Source organism: Lepus europaeus, chromosome 7 (genome assembly GCF_033115175.1).
Source record: "Lepus europaeus isolate LE1 chromosome 7, mLepTim1.pri, whole genome shotgun sequence".
Lineage (NCBI taxonomy): Eukaryota > Metazoa > Chordata > Mammalia > Lagomorpha > Leporidae > Lepus > Lepus europaeus.
The window spans coordinates 83382356-83403243 of NC_084833.1; the positions used below are offsets into that span (position 1 = coordinate 83382356).

General features: G+C 45.6%; 1 protein-coding gene across 1 annotated transcript in view; it reads left to right on the forward strand.

Moving 5' to 3' along the window:
- Window positions 1–6178: 6178 nt before the first annotated feature.
- AMOTL1 (angiomotin like 1) overlaps window positions 6179–20888 on the forward strand; it is a 115641-nt gene continuing 100931 nt past the window's right edge. The window contains exon 1 of the mRNA XM_062196893.1: window positions 6179–6426. Within this exon, the coding sequence (XP_062052877.1) occupies window positions 6378–6426 (49 nt within the window). The 5' untranslated portion in view covers window positions 6179–6377. The remainder of the gene's footprint in view (window positions 6427–20888) is intronic.

Genomic DNA, 20888 nt, shown 5'->3' on the forward strand with positions numbered 1-20888 from the left:
AGCATTATCTGAGAAGTTGTTGGAAGTGCAAATTCTTGAGCCACACCCAAACGAGATAAATCAAAACCTCTGGGGCGGGGCCCAGCAATCTGTGTTTAACCCTGTAGGTGGTTCTGATGTTGCAAAATTGAAGAACCACCGCCCCACTGACACTGAGGATCCCAGGTCTCCCCTCTTTTCAGTAGGATTCAGTCAAAGCCTCTGGAGAGACTGAACCTTTTGTGAAGACACTGACCAAATTCATAGACTGTGGGCTTTATCTCCAGGTTGTTTCCACCTGATCCTGCTGTTGTTTACCCTAAAATTCATCCTTTTCTGATGGCCTTTTTCTTCTTCAGTTGAAACCCAAGTTTCAGTTTAATTAAGTTGAATCAGAAGGGACCATTCCCAGATGCCTGGGTAAAGGAGACTCTGGTAACTTTCTAAAGAACTCATGCAGTTAGTGTACTTCCTTTGCCTCCTTGAAGCTCCTCGGCTCCTTGAGACCTTTCTGTCTCAAGGACCCTCGCACATGCTCTTTGCTCTGTTTGGAAGACTCTTTCCCCTCCTCTGCATGTGGCTAAGCCTCCTTCCTCCGATAGACTCTGTGTCAGTATCACTTCTTTGGAGAAGCCTTCCCTTTTCATTCCCTCTACATGGCAACCGTTGCCTTACTGTGGATCCCTCTGTTGCTGTCTGCTCCTCTCCATCACACGTAGCTCAGGTTGTAATTTTACATTGATATATGTGTATGTAAGAACAAACCAATTACAGATTATTTAAGCACATAGTAGAGTACCTGGCTTATCAATGTAATCAATATTTGTTTGGATGAATGAATGAATGACCCATTGTAGACCTCACTTAATTCTTCCATCTTTCAAAATCTACTGTATTTTAAAACAGTCTCTCTGGAACTTAATTTTCTCTGGTTATTTCTTTTTTTTTAAATTTTTTTTATTTGACAGGTAGCGTTATAGACAGTGAGAGACAGAGAGAAAGGTCTTCCTTCCATTGGTTCACTCCCCCAATGGCTGCCATGGCTGGTGCTGCGCTGATCCGAAGCCAGGAGCCGGGTGCTTCCTCCTGGTCTCCCATGCGGGTGCAGGGACCCAAGCACTTGGGCCATCCTCCACTGCCTTCCTGGGCCACAGCAGAGAGCTGGACTGGAAGAGGAGCAACCAGGACAGAATCTGGCGCCTCAACCGGGACTAGAACCTGGGGTGCCAGTGCCGCAGGTGGAGGATTAGCCAAGTGAGCCACGGCACCGGCCTCTGGTTATTTCTAATTTTTCCCCTCTCTACCTCAATATGATTCATTTTAGGAATGAAAATAAGAGTGTCTATATCATCACTGAAACTAACAAGAATAAAACAGGATTAATTTTTTGCTCACAACACCAGGAAAAGAAGCACTTACCATACCATGAGATACTGCAGGGTGAACAAAATTGAGGCTGCTTCCTATCAGTACACAACTGAGTTTACTCAACAACTCAGTGAAATGATCAATACGACTGAAGCTAGGGAGCGTCTTTACTGGGTAACATCAATTCATCAGGCAACCCAGTGCTGCTCAACATGAGGCAATTTTGTTCCATGGGGGACATTTGGCATTGTGTGAAGTCAATTTATTGTTGTCATTTTCATAATTGCAGTGGAGAAAGTGGTTACTACAGATGTTTAGTGAGTAGAGGCTATCTTCAATGCATAGGGAAGTCCCTCACAACAGAGAGTTATCACCCTTCCCCTGCAATGTCAATAATGCCAAGGTTGATAAGCCCTGAGGTAAGCAATCAATCAAAAAATATTATGAGCTCTCAGTGCCCTCAAGGTTTCTGTAGTAATAGCAGCAAATAATAATCAGAATAATTATCATCCCAGTATATCCTATATGCCAGGATCTTAATAGTCACAGCTGCTCTCCATCAGAATCTGACCGTAGGTGTGTTTGAGCGAGTATCTCTACTCATTACCCGTACCTTTATGGGGTAGCTGCATTTTCTCTGAACATGGTCACATTTACCCTTGGTTTCTTGTGTTTCGTACAGAGCAAATTATGGGAATGGTGCACTTTAGGTAATATGCTCATGGGAGAAAGCAGTGAGGCAAGAAGAGACTGGTGTGTCACCATGGGTATGAAATGAAAAGCATCCAGACAAACAGGCCTCGGATACATAACTTAACAATGGAGTCGAACTATCTATGTAGGGTGGTAGCACACAGCCTGGCCCTTGGTAGGTGCTTAGTAAATGTTTACTGGGAGATTTTCATAATCAACACAGAGTCCCTGGGTAAGCTTCAAATGTATGGGGTTTCCAAACAACGTGGTCTGTTAATTCAGCGTTTCATGCTTCCTAGGAGCAGTCTCCTCATCCATAGGCACCTGATATTTACAGAACAACAGATATGTCACCCCTTGTGTATCTTCCCACTTGGGCTCCACATTGCTGCTCCATTTTTCACTTGTCCACTCTCAGTCATTCTGGTCCTGGTGAGGGCTTATCCCTTCCCCATCCCTCTCCTTGCAGCAACGGACACCCTGCAGCTCCTGCTTCAGGCACTCCCAGCGATCCCTGAATCGTGCTCCTGTGGACAGTTTGGAGATTGGGGCAGGGCATGTGTCAGCCTCTCCAGAGGAGGCGTGTGCTATGTGAACAAGCTTATTTAAGAACATGATTTTATATTTGGAAACAAGCCAGGAACAAACAACTATTGTCTTTGTAAAACAGGGACTTGAAAAAAAAGCTTGGAAAAAAAAAATCTTGCATGAAGATAATTCAGTAGTCCCCTGTTGTCCATGGGGACACAGTCTAAGACCAATACTTAATTACTAACCCATGGATAGTACTAAATCTATATTTGCTATAATCTTACCTATGCATGTATACCCATGGTAAAGTTTAATTTATAAATTAGGCACAGTAAGAGGTGAGCAGTCATAATAAAATAATTCTCACAGTATACTGCAGTAGGAATTATGTGAATGGGGTCTCTCCCAACATCTCTTATTGTGCTACACATACTAACAGGTGGGGAGTGTATGCAGCGTGAAGAAGCAGGACAAAGGCATGAGTCACATCCCAGGTGGGACAGAGCTGAACACCACAATATTGTGCATCTCAGTGTACAATGAAAAACACGTTTATTTCTAGAATTTTCCATTTAATATTTTCAGACCATGACTAAGCACAGATAACCATATAGGGGTTTGTCACGTCTGGCATCGGTGTGACCATTTTACATTTTTGAAAAGAGATCAAAAGAAAAAGTGTTGGGAAGCAGCACAGTTTGTGTTTCCTTTCTTGTGTCTGTCCATACCTTTGCTAGAATTGGATTCCTCTTAGCATTTCTTGATACTTGCCCCTCCCTTTTCTATGCAAAATCAGTCATTCATCTATGCTCCCACAGTGCTTTGTTTTTAACCTCCAATAGGTCAAGCATCAGCCTTTACCATGCACATATTAAGCCTTGATGTAGTAAATGCTTCTGGAAGAGAACTGCAAGAGCACTGGAGCCCAGTGAGCCAGCAGGAAATCAGTGTGATGGGAATCACACAGGTGGATTCTAAGACTCTGTCTTATTGATTCTGAAATTTGGAGATGGGGTATGATGGATTTAAGTGTTTGAATGCTTTGGCCCAGAAATCATACTTTGGAAAGCACTATAGAACTTGGACTTTAAAAATATCATTACTTGTCCTAGAAGCAAACGAAACATTTTGATCAAGGCAGCTAGGGTGCATTCCGTCACTGATCTGTTCATTCAAGAGTCAGTAATGGAGAACTAGGAATTGCAGGGACCTGTCCTGGGTGAGGCTGTGCAGCAGCTATTCCTTATGTGGTCACATCTGTATACTCTTTTGCCATTTGACTTCTCCTTCCTGACAAATTTAGGCTCACTATTAGAGCCTGTCCAAGTCTAGGCATTAACTGGTAAGTGTGTCCACAGGTAGGTGCAGAGAAGAATGGGGGGGAAAGAGATAACATATTAACAGAGAGCTTAACTGCCTTGGTATTTCAAATTCCTGGAGAAGGGAAGGGTTTCTAACTTTCGCTGAATTCCTAAAATGTGCCTTGCACTTGACATATATTATCTCATCTAATTCTCACAGTAAACCTTTGGGCTGAGTGTTGTTACTCTGTTTATACAGAAGAGGAAGCTGTGGCTCAGGTTAAGTTACTGTCCAATTCTGGAAATAGTTAGCATCTGAACTAGAACTTGGGTCTTACTGTCAAGGCAGTGCTCATTCTCCTGTATCTGAATGCTTACCTCACTCTTCTTTCATCACGGCCTCTGTGCTTGTCTGAGTATCTTGGAACCACTGGAACATGCTGGTACCTGCCTGTTTGGAGTTAGATTGCTCTCTGGGCCGTCCCAAAGAGTGCTCAAGTTGGCCTACCACCTTGATAACTTTCATAGGGGTGAGTAAAAGACAACTTGAAAAACTGGCCTCCAGCAGTACTTTCTGAGTTACCAGGCAGTTGATCACTCTGTTTCAGTGTGTGGAGTCTGTGCTAGGTCCACCTTGAGAAGATTCTTGAGCCGGCAAGCTGTGCCCAGCATCTTACCTCTAGCATCTGATCGAGGGACCAACTTCCTAAAACTTTGTGTGGCCCCCACACCTGTCAACTTTCCCGGCTTTTCTACTTCTCATGCCTCTTCCTTTTCTTCCTCCTGCTTTTCCTGTTTTGAAGTTGTGGACCTTCTCCAAACTGACCTTCACAGCTTCATCCCCCTGTCCCTGACTTCTCACCCCCCGCCCTTGATCCTCTTACCCAGGGACAGTCAGTCCCTCAACCTCATTCTCAAGCCAGTTCCTCCTCACAACTCTGCTTCTTCCACCATGAATCTGATGACCCATTCGTCCAAGAATGGTCCATTCTTTCTATGAGCCAGGCCCAAAATCCGGGTTGAATTGATTAGATTGTTCTTTCCCCCAGGATAACTGTCTTGTCAGTGAAAAGAGTAAACTCTCACTTAAGAGATTTGATATCTTTATTCATGATATTTGGAATCTTCAAAGACATGCTATCTCTCTGGGTAAAATGGAGACAAGAATAGTCCTTACCCCATGGAGTTGCTTGGTAGGAAAATGAAATAATGCCTAAGTACATAGGTTATCTGCAAAATACTACCCTATTTTATGCAAGGGACTTGAGTGTTAGGGATTTCGATGTCCACAGAGGATCCTGGAACTGATCCCCTGCTGATAATGAGGGAAAATTCTAACTGTTAAATGATTGCCTTTGGGTCTTATCTGGAGAGCAGAGGTGACTGAGCCAGGGGCTTTATCAGAAGAATCCTCTGCAATCAGGACACACAGACCCACTGCTGGCTCAGATCCCGGAAGGCCTGGCTCAAGGAGAGCAGAGGGGAGCACTGGAGGCGAGGCTGGGCATGTGTTCATTCTCTTGATGATGTGGGAAGCAACGGCTCTGTTACCTTGTGGCCTCTCCTCTGCCCCAGAAAGCCAGGCAGAAGTGCCTGGGGCAGGTTGGGCGCCCCGCTCAGGGCTCTGGAGGGCGGCCCGATGGGGTGGGTTGGGAGTGTTGTCCACTGCAGCCTGCGTTAAGAGGTGGGGCAGAAGCCGCAACATTTTTCCGACACACTTCCCTTGCCTCTACTCCCGCTGATAATGGTGGGGGAGTTCGTGGCCATAGGAGGTATGGTTCTGGGAAGACATTTACTGTCTTAGCCTGTAAGGCCTGTTTTGCTCCATGGGGCATGATGGCTGCCTGTCGCCCCTTTCCAGTTCGGGAGGAGGCACTGGGGCTTGGGGCATGCTGTTGAAAATGTAGCTATTTTTCACCTGGAAATCCCACTTAAGGAGTCGGGGCAGGGGCGGGGGCGAGAAACAACACTCAGCCTAAGCGGAACCTAACCTACACTTTGGGGGGGAAGAGATGGAAACACATTTGGCCCGTTGGGAAGGAAAACAAAGTTGCAGGAGGGCGAACTGGGGAGAGTCTGACTTTAATTAAGGCAGGGGAGGCTGTCGCCCTCCTAAGTCTCCGGGAGACACGTCAGCTGGAGCTCGGGCAGTCCCAGGCGGCAGTCCCGCGGGCCTGGGGCCGGGCTCTAGGGCCCAGCGGCCGGGCGCCGGGGCGGGGGTGGAGTGTAGGGTTGCAGTGACGAGCCCGGGCGACCCTCCCCGGCCGGCGCGCGCGGGAGCGGGGAGCGCAGGCGGCGGCGGGCGCGCGCGGGACGCTCTAGGACCCAGCAGCGGTTGTCCGGTTTGGGGCTGGAGGTGAAGCCCTGGCATTTCCCTCCTTCCTGTGTGAATGGGGCTGATTGTCGGGAGCCAGCCACTTCCCCGCGCTACCCCACGCCATGCGCAGCGCGCTGCCCGGCAGCCGCCTTCCCCAGCCGCGGGACTGAACTAGCCATGGTCGCCTCATGTGGAGGGCAAAGTTGCGCCGGGGAACTTGTGAGCCTGCGGTGAAAGGTAACCAGCCCCCGCGCGGGGTGCAGGGAGGGCATCTCCGAGCCTCGGCGCGAAGGACCCAGCCGTCAGGTGCCGCCCCTGCCACTGCTGCGGCCCGGCGCAGGGGCGCTCCGCGCAGGGGGGCTCCGCGTGGGGGGTCAGGGGGGAGATCGCCTCTGCTTGGGGCAGCCGATTCGGCGGTGGGGCTCGGCAGTGTCCCTTGCAGAGTCTCATTCTCGAGTACCTAAATTTAAAAGAAAGAAAAGGCAGAAGCCGTTCCCATAGCCACCCTCCAGGTACCCCGGTGCCGCGCCGCCCCGCGCCCGGCCGCGGTCTGGGAAGTTGCGTCCACGGGCCGGGTGCAGGCGCGCTCCCGCGCGGGGCCGGCGTTCCCGAGGGGGCGCTGCCATATGGCTGGACTCTCCGAGCCGCGCCCGCGCGCGGGACTCCCGGCTGCCGGACGGAAGGGGGTGTCCGGGGGCCGCTTTCCTCGGCTCCAGACAAAGGCGCACTCCCGGCCCGCGCGACGGGCCCCGGCGCTCAGGGCTGGACCCTGCCGGGTCACAGGCACTGCGCGGCTGGCGGCTGCGGGCGGCCAGGGGGTCGCGCTCGGGAACCCCCAGCCTCCGACCGCCTTAGCTGCCGCCCCTTCTTTGTTCTGCCCGGACAAGTTTCGCTAATCGGGGAGTGCGGTCTGGTTGCCGTTTGCCTTTAAGGGAAGCTGGTTTCTGGAGGTGTGGGGGGGAATTAAACTTTCCAAGTGGAACTGGTTTTTCTTGGAATGTGACATTTGTGGCAGGAGGAGGTTGGCACGTCGGCCGCTGACAGGCGAGCGGGGCCGGGGCCCTGCGCCGGGGCAGGGGCAGAACGTGCCCGCAGGCAGCTGGGCTGGAGGAGGCGGCGGAGCCCTGGCGCGCACCTCCCGGGCCTCGGCCGCCTGGACCGAGCTCGCGGCGACGTTTCCAAGTTTACCCCCGCGAGGACCTCAGGCCGAGAACCCTGGGTCCCTGCGCGCAGCAGCCCGCGCGGCGCCGCGCCCTCCTCGCCGCATCTTGACTGGAGACTGGGGAGACTTTGCCTTTCCATTTTTGCTGAAAGCATTTGCCCATTGGCTTCGGTGTTGGCTCGTGTGTGTGTGTGTGTGTGTGTGTCTCACCTGGGCTGGAACCCTGGGCCCTGGTCCGCGGCTTCCCGAGGCTTTGCGGTTTGGACCCAACGTTTGGTTCCCCTGGTCCCTCCGCTCCCACGCCCTGGGCGTTCACGGTTGCCTTTCTTCAACTGAGGCAGGGCACGAGAATCGAGTTTTTTGTACAGCTATAAAAGCCCTTGTTGGGGCTGGGGGTGGGGGGAGGAGTGTCGGGAGAGCCATTTGTGACACTTTCAAGATGTTTTTGACTACCCCAAACAATATCGTGTTAACCTGCTCAACATAAGCGAATCAGATCGGAACAGAGGGATATTAATAGTCACAAATCCAGAAGATTTCCTTCCTTTTCGGGTGCGAACTCATGACTTGAAACGAACAATCATGGCTCCCTGCTTCCAAAACTGGCCTATGGGTGCCTGCCAAACTGGCTGAGATTTCCCCTGGCCGCCTCCCACCCTGGACCTGGGAGCTGTGGACTCATTAGGGCTCTCTGCAGAAGGCCAGTTCTTGAGGGATCCAGAGGAAGGCGACCTTGGTTTCCTAGTATGGGGCTGTGTGCATTGTAGTGTGTATCTGCTGCCAGTGCTCTAGAGGAGCAGGATGTGAGAACAACACTTCACCAGCACTCTGAGCTGTTCTGGAGGGCAGGAAAGCGCTGATTCCAACAGGATGGAAACGCGTAGGACCGAGAGAGCCTCTACTCTCCCCGAGGCTGCACTGGGGTGGGGGAGGGGGAGGGAGAGGGAAGGAGCAAGATGTTTGGTTCCCAGATAGGAATGGGGCCCAAGGGCCCAACCTGCACCTATAACTCCTCTCTCCTCCCCCTTCTTTAAAAGCTGCATAGAATTCGTGGTCTCTTAGCTTCCGTGCAGATTGTGGAGGGTGAAGAATACTAATGTACCAAAGGGTACGTGGAGATCAAAGTATTGGAAAATGCCTCTTCATGGAAGCGAACAGATGAGTTTGAGTTTAAATGAAATTTTGAAGTGCTGTCGTTAAAAGCACATGAATGCAGCACCCCGAGTGGGTTTACAGGAAGGCCTGCTGCCGACTACACGCGGCCAGTTGGTCTGGAGCATCCCGGTAGAGCGGGTAGAGCGCTGCCTTTTTGATGTGCACCCCTGTGGAGCAGTGTGAGCCAAGGCCTGGGGGAAGGATGGCAGAGCTGTTGAAATTAGATGGCGGTCTGGCTGGCCAGAGAGAGTGCTCTTAGGAAGTACAGCCTCCAGGGACCCTGCTGAATTCCTCCCTAGTATTTTGTGGGGAAATCATAAAACATTAATGAAGACTTAATTAATGCCATGACACAAGGGAAATGTTAGTCAAGATTGTAAAAAAAAATCTTGTATTTTCAGGTAAGTTCATTAAAAGAAGTAACTTTGTAGGATCAGTAAATATTTCTAAAATGCAAAATTCCCTCAAAGTAATATTTTAGTGAGAGGTGGCTGTTTGCATTTTAAATGCATTTGGAAGCTCAGGTCAGAAAATCCTGCTGTGAGTTCTTATGACTTAGAATTCAGTAGGTGGTAGAATCCTTGAAAAGCAAGAGGTAGAATGGAGGTCACATAGGAGGACATATTTGATTACAAGGTTTGTTGGAAATTGTTGAGGTTTTTGTTTGTTTGCCTAGTGATTTTTTTTTTTTTTTTTGGTTTAGCTTTGCTTTGTCTTGGAGGAGAGGCACAATGACATGAATCTTGGCCACTGTGGCTAGGGCAGCATGCTACTTTTGCTGGAAGGGAGCCAGGAGCCACTCCTGCTGGGCTTGTGTGCTGGCACCTGCAGACTTCTCCTCTCACTTGTGAGGCCCTTGGCTCCACCCTTGTGACCAGGCTTTGCAACACCTTAGTAGGGTGTACTCATCCTCATCCTGAGGACAGGACGCCTGGACTGCCAGAGGGGCCCAGTGGAGACTTTTTTTGTCTTCTAGGAGGGAATAGGAGTCTAGGCCTAAGGTATTAGGAAATGTAAGACTCTGGAGGATTGGACTGAAATTTTCAAAAACCAAAGCCATCATCCTACAATGTGCATATAAGTCTGTGTTTGGGAACTTACTGTCCAGTATTTTAGCTATGTACCTGTTTTGTGTTTGTAATTTTTAAGTAAAATGTTTATAGTTTACTTGCTTTTTTTTAACTTTTTAATTTGAAATGATTATAGCTTCGTGGGAAATTGCGGAAATAGTAGAGAGGTCCTGTGTATCCTTCACCCAGTTTCCCCCATTGGTCATGTCTTACATAACTGTAGTGCAGTAGCTGCACTAGGAAATTGACACTGGACAATTTGCAAAGCATAGTCTGAGTTCAGCAGTTTTCATGCATACTTTTGTATTTGTGTTTGTGTGTGTGTGTGCAATATTTTTCCATTTGTGTATGTTCATGTAACTTTCACCACCATCAAGATACAGAATTATTCTGTTATCATTTTTATGATCACTACCACCCTGTTCTTGCTTCCCTCTCTCCCTAAATGCTAGTAACCTCTAATCTGTTCACCATATGTATAATTTTGTCATTTTGATAATGTTACATAAATGCAGTGTGTGACCTTTTGAGAATGACTTTTCACTTAGCACGATGTTCTTGGAATCTATCCAAATTTTTGTTTTTATCACTGGTTTCTTTTTCCTTACCAAGTAATATTCCATGGTAAGGGTGCATCATGGTTTGTTTAATCATATACCTATGGAAGGACATGTGACTTGTTGCTAGCTTTTGACAACGACACTTTAAGTTGCTATGAACATACAAGTTTTTGTGTGGTCATATATTATTTCTTTGGGATTAAGTCTAGGAGTTTTATTGCTGTATCATATGTTAAGTATATGTTTAGTTTTTTAAGTATTTGCCAAACTACTTTCCAGAGTGACTGTACCATTTTACATTCCTACCAGCAACGTATAAAAGAGACAATTTCTGTGTATCCTCAGCAACATTGGGTTTTGTCATGATTTTTTATTGTAGTTGTCCTAATATGTGTTCTAAGCATATGATTTTTTAAAATATATATATATATATAATTTGTTTAAAAGGGAGAGAGAGAGAGAGAGAGAGAGAGAGAGAGATCCCATCCTTTGGTTCACTCCCCAAATTCCCACACAGATGAGACTGGGCTAGTCTCCTGTATGTGGCAGGGACCCAACTACCGAGCCATTACCTGCTACTTCCCAGGGTGTGCCTTGGCAGGAAGTGAAGGCTGGGATCTGGAGTAGAGCTGGGACTCATGCCAAAGGTTCAGGCATGCACCATGCATTGTGGTCTTAATTTGTATTTCATGTATTCCTTGTCATTTCTAGTGAATGTATAGTCATGCTTTTGCCTATTTTCCAACTTGGTTATTTGTTTTGCTACTGAGGTTTCAGAATTCTTTATATATTCTAGACACAAGTCCTTCATCAGACAATCTCCTTAAATAAATATTTTCCCCAGTATTTGGTGGGTCTTTTCATCCTCTTGTCAAGATCTTTTGCAGAACTAAAGATTTTAATTTTGGTAAAGCCCAATTAATAAGTTTTTTTCATTGAGGTTTATGTTCTTGACATCATATTTTAAAACATTTTGCCTAGGCTTATGCCCAGAAGATTTTTTTAAAAAAGGATTTACTTATTTGAGAGGCAGAGTTACGAGAGGAGAGACCCAGAGAGAGGTCCTCCATCCTCTGTTTCACTCCCCAAATGGCTGCAACAGCCGGAGCTGGGCTGATCTGAAGCCAAGAGCCAAAAACTTTTTCTGGGTCTCTGACGTGGGTACAAGGGCCCAAGCACTTGGGGCATCTTCCACTGCTTTCCTAGGCTGTTAGCTGAGAGCTGGATTGGAAGGGGAGCAGCCAGAACTCAAACTGGCACCTATATGGATGGGTTGCTGGCACCACAGACAGAGGCTTAACCTACTATGCCACAGCGCCGGCCCCTGAAAAATTTTTCTCCTGTTTTCTTCTAAAAGTTTTGTAGCTTCACATTCAATTTGTAGTTCACTTTTATCCCTCTTAAGAAATTTCGTGTCTTGTTGTTGATCTTAAAAACTACTAGGTGTTGACTATGCAGTTAGTGCTAGGAAGTGTACAGATGGGCTAGTGGGCACGGTTCCCACTCTGAAGAGCTCAACAGATCCTTGGGGTTGCATGTGGGTATTACCATGTGCTGAGTGCTATAACAGAGACAAATGTGATATGCCGTGGCAGCTCTGAGCAGAGAGGGCTCAATTTGGTCCAGGTGGCCAGGGAGGGCTTTCCTGGGCACTTTGCCTGAGCAAGGTGGGATAAAACTTGTTTTTGCATTTGATCCAGTTTTTGATATTTTTATTGTTGTGAATTCTTCACAGTGTAGGTTACTCCGGTTCTTGAACCCGTGAAGAAGGATTTAGGGTAAAATGAGTGATTGAGGACTTTTCTGAATAGCGCATGACATGATAGTTTTAAAAAGTTGAGAATGCGATGCTTAAAACTCAGTAAAGAGTCTGAATCAAGTTGAATAGATTGGATTAGAATCAATGTCAATATGAAAAAGGAGGTAGTGTTTTGGATTGTTTAGGAAGGATACATCTGGTTTGCTTCGTGGCCCTGCCATCTTGCTGTGTGACCCCAGGGAATTTCACCTGCTGAAGCAGGTAAAATGGAGAGAGCAGCAGTTCTTACTTCACGGACTTGCATGTCGGTAAAATTAAGTAGTGCATACGTAGTACTTAGCGCAGTGCTGGGCACTTTGAAGCACTTGGTAAATGCCTGCTATCACTATTATTGTTAAAATGGCACAGAGACAATTCACTGTATAACATTATGTGTATGTATTCTCATATGTTTCTTTTCTCTGAGAAACTGGAATCCCAGTTGTTATTCATAGACTCTTATCTTTCCACAGGTGGGGGCAAATATTTGTTGAGTGAGGTTAGCAGCTAGGATGCTTTGTTCACGATCTAGCACTGTCCATAAAACGTATGCCTTTTCTCCACTTACAAACCAAGGTCTAAGTAAAGAATGATGTCCTCACTGCTTCTGACGACAGGAGGCAGCAGGAGGTGAGACTAGTCCTGAGAGTAGGCCGGTATTTATGGCGCTTGTCATCCTAGGTTAGCAAGTCAGGGCTCATGTCTCCAGGATGGGTCCCAAACTTGATGATGGGCAGCTCTGCTTCCTTTTCCTTGATGACCAAGTCGTTTGTGTCCCAGAGGAAAGTGACTGGGCCTGAGATGTCCAGGTCCAGGGCAGAGGTTCGGAAATGTGATGAGCATCAGAATCATGTGGAGGGCTTGTGAAGCTGCAGATGGCTGGGCCCCACTCCCAGAGTTTCCATTTCAGTGCATCTTGGATGTGACCTGAGACTTTGCATTTCCAACAAGTTTGCAAGTGATGTTGCTGCTGCTGCTGCTGGACCCATAGGCTGAGGGCCACTCTTTCAGAGCACAGTCCACTTTCCACTGGAGCTGGACTGAGGTGCTTGCCCTTTGGAACTCAGTCTGTTCATCGGTACGTGGTGCGGTTGGAAGTACATCGAGTTCTGATGTTAATCGTTGGTGTACACAACTTTACTGTCTTCTCTAATCACCTCTCTTCTGTGCCTCATTCCTTTCCAACCATGGCTTTTCCTTGTCTCAGTTGTCTCTCACTACTTGAAAGACATGCCATGTTTGGATATATGGCTATCATCCAAGCCATATTGCCTTGTCACATAGGCTTTGTGAAATAAATGTATTTACTGAATACTCATATTCTAAAGTTATTGTGGGACTTAATGCCCTAATCGAAATGAAAGGTCCACGAAACAGGGAAAGCATGGCACAGAATAGCATATGGTTATTTTGTGCACCCTTGATGTCTCTTTGGCACTTTCTCTCCTAATGCAGATCCGTTGCTGCTGAGGGGCTTGGAGACGATTGCATAGGAATCTTCAGGGTTGTCATGGAGAAGGCTTCTGCACTGGATGACTGGTAGGGCTGGGGTGTCTGAGGACTTTCCATTCTGAAATGTTTTGGAAAGACGTTGATATGTAGTTATAGTAATGACCAAAGAAGAGCTCTGTGCTGGAAAATTGTTTGAACAGATACTGGAGTGCTAAGGGGTTTAGCTTCTCACAGTAGAAAAATAATTCCATGAATTTTTTTTCCTGATGGTTTTAGAAGATGTGATTTGGCCCCCATCATTTTTAAAAAAAATTTCTAGGCCTATATGGTTCTTAATAACTGCTAGCTACCTGCAGGTATTTAAATTAATGAAAATTAAATAAAACTAAAAATTCACAACTCTAGACATGCAAGCCACAATTCAAGTGCTTAATAGCCATTTCCATTGCTGCAGCAGTTTCTCTTGGCCAGTGATGTTCTGCACTAAAACAGATTAGCTCTGTTTGATGACAGCACCATTGGGCTTCAGATGATGGGACAAGGACACATTTGCCACTATTCCTTTGGGGGTCTGGTGTGATTTGATTGGGAGCAGACACCTTGGGATGCTTGCTCTATTACCTTGAACCTCATTTTTGCCACTTCCATTTTTGGAGACTCATTTCATTTGGAAGGTGGGTCAGCATAGCAGCTGAGTTGTGATGGGGGCAGAGCTTACCTGGCTGTTACTATTTATGTTCTGTTGCTTCTAGGGATCTTCAGCTTATAGGATTCTCCTAGTTATCTGGCCCTTGAGAGAAGCAAGTAGAAGTGATAGAATGGAATTAGCATTAGGAGTCCCTTCTCTTGGAGAGGGTTGTGAGAGGCCAGCCTGGAGTCTTCCACCTGTGCCAATTTCCCTGTTGAACCAGGTGTTGTCAACAAGAGGCAGGGGGCTTGCTCATCTCTCCAGTGTTTGGGCTTGCTCACACATCATTCCGCACCATATCATTCTAACTGTTGTCTCCTTGGGAAACATTCTGTAGCTGTAAAGTTCCTTTCCTTGCTTGCCCTACATTTAGCCGCCAGGTCCTTGCAGTTGACCACCTCTGAAGTGCTCGGCACACCTTCCCTTCCTATGCCTGTCTCTGTAACCCAACCACTTTCAACACTCACTACCTGTCTCCTGGACTATTGTGCTGGTCCCCACTTCTGCACTTTGGTCTCTCAGGTGTCCTCAGGTCTGTTCTTCCTTCCCTCATTCCTCCTGCCATCCCATACCCTTCTCAGAACAGGCCCAGCAAGGTGCGGATGCTGGGTATCTTGTCTTCCAGGCTTGCTCTGCTTCCTTCCTGTGAGATGGAGCTTTGCACACACCCTTGGCCACATGCCACAGGGGAAGGAGCGTCTCAGGTTCAGCAGCAGCTTCTCAGCTGTAATGGCAACTCTGGGTGCTGTGACCCAGGAATGTGGCCTGAGAAAGCAGATTTAAACAGGCGTTTTTTCTTTCCTGACGTGGTTGTATTCTGAAGGGCTCCAGAGTGGTGCAGCTGAGGAGGTGCTGGAGAGAAGAGAACGTGAAATTTTCTGGTGAGGCCCTGTTTTTTGAGGGATTGGCCCTAAAGCATTACTGCAGCTTGGTTGATTTTTCATCTTGGTTGAAAGACATAAAGGCAGAGAGAGATTAGGGGATTTGCTTTTTCAGAATTATGGAAAGAAGTGGATGCAGTGCCTAATGTATAGTGTTGAATACAGTGCAGCAACACTAGCCTTGAATTTGTTGCAGAACACATGTAAAACAGTACAGTTTCTGAAAAAAAAAAAAAATTGTTCCAAGCATCCTTTATTTAAAGGAGTCAAAGAAAATGCCTTTAAAAAAGATTTATCTACTTACATTGAGAGAGAGAGAGAGAGAAAGAGAGAGAGAGAGAGGTATCTTCCATCTTCTGGTTCACTCTTTCACTCACCAAATGTCCACAACAGCCAGCGTTGGGCCAGGCTGAAACCAGGAGCCAGGAACTCCATTCATATTTCGCAGAAGAGTGTCATGACTCCAAGTACTTGGGCCATCACCCTCTGGCCTTCCCGGGAGCATTTGCAGGGAGCTGAATTGAGCAGAGCAGCCAGGACTGGCTCCTTTATGGGATGCCTGCATTACAGACAGCACCTTAATCCACTGTGCCACAGCACCAGCTCCAGAAAATGCCTTCTGAAATCTTAATAACATGGGAATGTAATGTAGAAAGACCAGAAAAACATTAATGCAAATCTTGCAGGCAATATGGGTGAGAGTTTTTTTTTTCATAAGGAGTTATTTATTAATTTGAAAGTTAGAATTACAGAGAGAGAGACAGAACGATCTTCCGTCTGCTGGTTCACTCCCTAAATGACTACAACAGCTGGGTCTGGGGTCAGGCCAAAGCCAGGAGCTAGGAGCTTCTTCCGGATCTCCCGCGTGGTTGCAGGGACCCAAGCACTTGGGCCATCTTCCACTGCTTTCCCAGACTCATTAGCAGGGAGCTGAATTGGAAGTGGCACAGCCAGGACTTGAACTGATGTCCATATGGGATGCTGGCACTGCAAACAGTGGCTTAGTCTGCTAAGGCATGGCACCGGTCCCCTGGTGTGAGATTTGTTTATACTAAAATTTGTTAAAGGATAGTCCTACCAAGTCTTATTTTCATATGATATTGACTGGCCTTCCAGATCAAATATGATTGCTGGGTGGCATGAACAATGGTGAATAAATTTGTCTTAGCTAACTTTTAGATTTAATTTTATAAAGTATTCAACAAAAAAATTAAAAATATGGGATCTAAAAGATCTTTTCCAAGATATGAATTTTTTTAGCTCTGAGTTGAAATGTAAATTTTTTTCCGATTTTGTAGTTTCTTATGTTCAACTCTTTCCAAAATAGATTTCAGGAATTTGGTGAAAAATAGAGATTAAATACAAATATCTCTATTTTAATGGCATTTATTAAGTGACTAAGATAATTTTACTAGATTAAAAAAACAAAATGGGTTATGTATAATTACGTTTTTTTCATGAAGATGAACAGATTCATAGTATTAAATTAGTGATTTATTTAGGCAGCAATCACAGATATGCTGATACTTTGAATTTTCTCAATTTCTCTTATAGACGAAGGTAGATGCTGAACATTAAGGGGCATGACATATCTTATTTTTGGACAGACTATCAATCAGGTCAAAATTTGGATTCATGAGCACTCAGTGTTCAATACGAAGCTATTGTATGGCTAACTCTCGACTGTATGAGTCAATACTGAGGTAGAAAATTTGGTGCGAGGACAATAAATGGATATAGTTTATTCATCTGTTAGGAACTGGACTAGGTACAGGGTCCATGTCCTTTATTTCCATGGAATTAATATTTTAAAATGAATGTAATGTAGTAAGATGTTAAAAAACAGAAGGCAAGTCATGTCAATCATCTTATCATCGTTAGTAACATTTTTAAACATTTAGCACTCAGCTATTTGGACCACCTGGAAACTGCATTGTTCTAGAGATGTGAATTTTTCATTTCTTTTTTTTTCTAAAGATAAATTTATGTATTTATTTATTTGAAAGGCAGAGCTATGGTGGGGGGGGTGGGGGGGGGAGAGTAGCAGAGAGAGAGCGAAATCTTCCATCTGCTGGTTCATTCTTCAGTGGCCTCAACGACCAGCACTGGACCAAGCTGAAGATAGGAGCCAAGAGCTTCATCTAGGTCTCCCATCTGGACTTGAGCTATCCTCTGCTGCTTTCTTAGGCCATTAGTAGAGAACTGGATTGCAAGTAGAGCAGCCAGGTCTCGAACCGGCACCCATAGGGATGCTGGCACTGCAGGTGGCAGCTTTACCCACTATAACATAGTGCCGGCCCTGAGATGTGAATTTTCTACATGGCTGAAGGTAAATATTTTTGGTGGTAGTTCTTCTGGAGGATTGATCCCCTCTGTACTCCCTCACCTCCTGCATTATGTGAATTTTGTTGATGGTTCAGATCATCTTTATAACATCTTTATATTGCTGTGATATGTTGTTTGAACTGGGAGAGTAGGGTGGAGGTTGGGAGGGAGCCATGACACAAATAGTTTCTGACAATGTGTAAGAACCATAGTTTTCTTCCAGTAGGATGTTTTGCCATCTATAGGTAAGATTCCAAAACAGACGTTAACTGAAGGTACAAAATGATGCTACAATTAGTGTAAACATGCATTTATGTGCTCTCTGAGTGGTGGTGATGATGGGTCATTTTCTATTCCTTAAAGATCCTGGGCTCCGAGAGCCCTGGGCACTTGCAAGGTAGAACTTGATCAGCAACCACAGAAAGAAATAGAATTTCCAGAGATGTTACATTATGTTCTGGTCACAAACAATTTAATTTAAAATTTTTTTCAGAGAATCATAAATCAATTTTGAAATGCTGAATTTAGAAGAATTTTTCATTTATCTGTTGCAAGATAAGGGAGGTCAGGTTTTCCTTTTCCTATTATTTAATTAATCATCTTCTGCCTAGCCCAGTGTAAGACTCACTGTTTTGAAAATAAAAATTGGCCTTAAATAAAACATGCTCCTCAGGAAATATGCTTTCCCCCACTATGGGTCATAAGAGTCAGTTTCTCCTATGTTGTCAGTGAAAGGGACAGATTCATGTTAAGTAGATTTTGAGAAGGTTTGGAGTTCACACATTAACCTTTATCCTTTTATGCCACAGGTGAAATGGCAGAAAAATTAGGGAACAAAGATGCCAGAAACGGAGCTTTTTTCCCCCTCATTTGTCATGTTGTGGACAGAGGGCAAATCTGCCTCCTCCCGCTGTAACTGGTCTGTGGTCGTTCTGTGAATACAGAGCCTCCTAGGCATTTGAAGGCTGTTTAGGAGGTGAGAGCCTGGTTTCTCATGCCTTCTCCAGATCCATTTGGCTCTTGATTTGCATGCCAGGGCCATCAGATAGTTGGGGCTTTGAAGAACCATTGGATAAAACTGCATATTCTTTTGTTTTTGGTCTTTTATGGTAGAATTATAGTGCCCAAGCTTATTTTCCTAGAAATTGTGTATTTTAGATCTTTCCTCATCCTGAAATCTTTTGAAAATTGAAAATGTAACTTTAGGTCCATTTGTCAGTTAGCTGAGTACTCTGGTTTAAATGAAACTCTAAAAGCCTTCATCTCTGATCTTGCTGCTGGTTTTTAAAAAGGACTTATTAGAGAGAGCGAGAGAACAAGAGAGAGAGAAAGAGAGAAAGCGCCCTCATCTGCTGTTCACTTCCTAGTGTCCTGCCCACTACAACCAGAAGTACAATCTAGGTCTCCACATGGGCTGGCAGGGACCCAATCACTTGAGCCATCATCATTGTCATCTCTGTATTGTCAGGAAGCTAGGATTAGGATCCAGGACTGGGATCCTAGACATTCCGAAATGGAATGTGGTGTCCTAACCAGTGGGCTAAACTCCCACTCCTTGCTGCTGTCTTTTAAAAGCTCACTGCTCTGATTATCTTTTGAAAGAGAATATTACAAAGGTCCTGTTCGCATTTACTGATAAGGTAATGAACACCATGAAACTCAATCATTGGTTCAAGTTCTTGCTAGTGAATCGTAGAGCCAGAATTCTTACGTGGTTTAAAAAGCAGATTTGCCAAAGCAAACAAAACAAAACAAAACAAAATGACACATCCTTTCCTCTCATTTAGTAAATATTTTCTTCTGTATCTCTTTTATTCTTTAAATCTTTCTGATTCCCTGATTTTTCAGCTTCACAGCATCTTTCTCTTTCCTGCTCAGCCCTTGTGTCCAAGAACAGACCTGACTTCCTGCTTGGCAAGTTATTACAGCTTATTTCTTCCCCACCTTCTAAAAGAATCTCATGGAGCCTTTTATTCCCCCTAGTGAAATAATCATTGTTGATTTATATTCTCTTTTATAAAAATTCCTCAAGGGCAAGAAGGTGCATTCAAGTGCAGGTGTTTTCTGGGGGGGGGTGGCTGTCTCTGTTCGAATGCATTTTCTTTTGTCAACAGGGGCCCATTCCTCTGACTGACTTCAAGCAGCACTTCCATCAAAGAGCTTCTGTGTGTCTTCAGGCTTCACTGATTTCCAGGGACTGTAGGCATCTTCCTTCACCTGGGCAGGGGAATAACTCATTCTGTGAAAACTGGCTTTCAACATTTTCATCTTAAAGTTCCCATGACGTTTCACCATCTTTTGTACTTTTCCCCCACGGAAGAGGCTGCATGAGGTAGAATTGTTTCTCCAAATGTGGACTGTGAAACCCTGGGCAGGGGGTGGGCGATGCTCCTTGAGAACCAAAAACTATTCCTTTTTTTTAAAGATTTATTTTATTTATTTGAAAGAGTTAGAGAGGTAGAGACAGAGGGTGAGGTCTTCCATCTGCTGGCTCACTCCCCAGATGGCCGAAACAGCTGGAGCTGCACTGATCCAAAGCCAGGAGCCAGGAGCCAGGAGCTTCTTCTGGGTCTCCCATGTGGGTGCAGGGGCCCAAGGACGTGGGACATCTTCTACTGCCTTCCCAGGCCATGACAGTGAGTTAGATCAGAAGAGGAGCAACCAGGACTGGCGCCCGTATAGGATGCCGACACTTCAAGCCAGGTCTTTAACCTTCTGTGTCACAGCGCCGGTCCCCCAAAAACTATTCTTACAACATTAAGATCTACAAGGGGTGTTCGAGATGTTAATGGAAAATGCATTTATAAAAACGCTATGTATGGATTTCAAAATTCTTTTGCACCGAAATACACTTACCTTTTCATCCCACGTTTCCATGAACTTTTTTTTTTTCCCAAAGATTTATTCACTCATTTGAGAGGCAGAGTTACAGATGGAGAGCAGGAGGGACTGAGAGAGAGGTCTTCCATCTGCTGGTTCACTACCTAAATGGCTGCAATGGCTGGAGCTGGGCCAAACGAAGCTAAGAGCCAGGAGCTACTTCTGGGTCTCCCATGTGGGTGAGGGACCCAAGCAGTTGCACCACCTTCTACTGCTTTCCCAGGCCACAGCAGGGAGCTGGATTGGAAGAGGAAAAGCTGGACATGAGCTGGTGACCATTATGGGATGCTGGAGCCGCAGGTGAAGGCTTAGCCCACTACGCCACAGTGCCAGCCTCCATGAACTTTTTAAAGGTTTGCTCATCCAGGCATCTTTCTCACTGCATTGACATTTGCACTGATGGTGCAAAAGCAATGATGGGTCAATCTGCTGGTGCCTTAAAATGGATCAAGAAAATGCTGTGTTAATATCCAGTCTGCTGCTAACACTCAAGAAAACAAAGAGCATTTCACATAAGAACATTCTAGTTCAAGCAGCACAAATGATTAATTTTATTAAATCTCAAACCTTGAGTACATCTTTTTAACATCCTATGTGATGAAATAGGTAGTATACATAAAGTGTTTCTGCTACAAACCAAGGAAAAGCTATTGTGCGATTGAGTCATAAGAAATATTAAACTAACTGCTTTTTTTCATGGAGCCATATTAACCTGAAGAACAAATGAC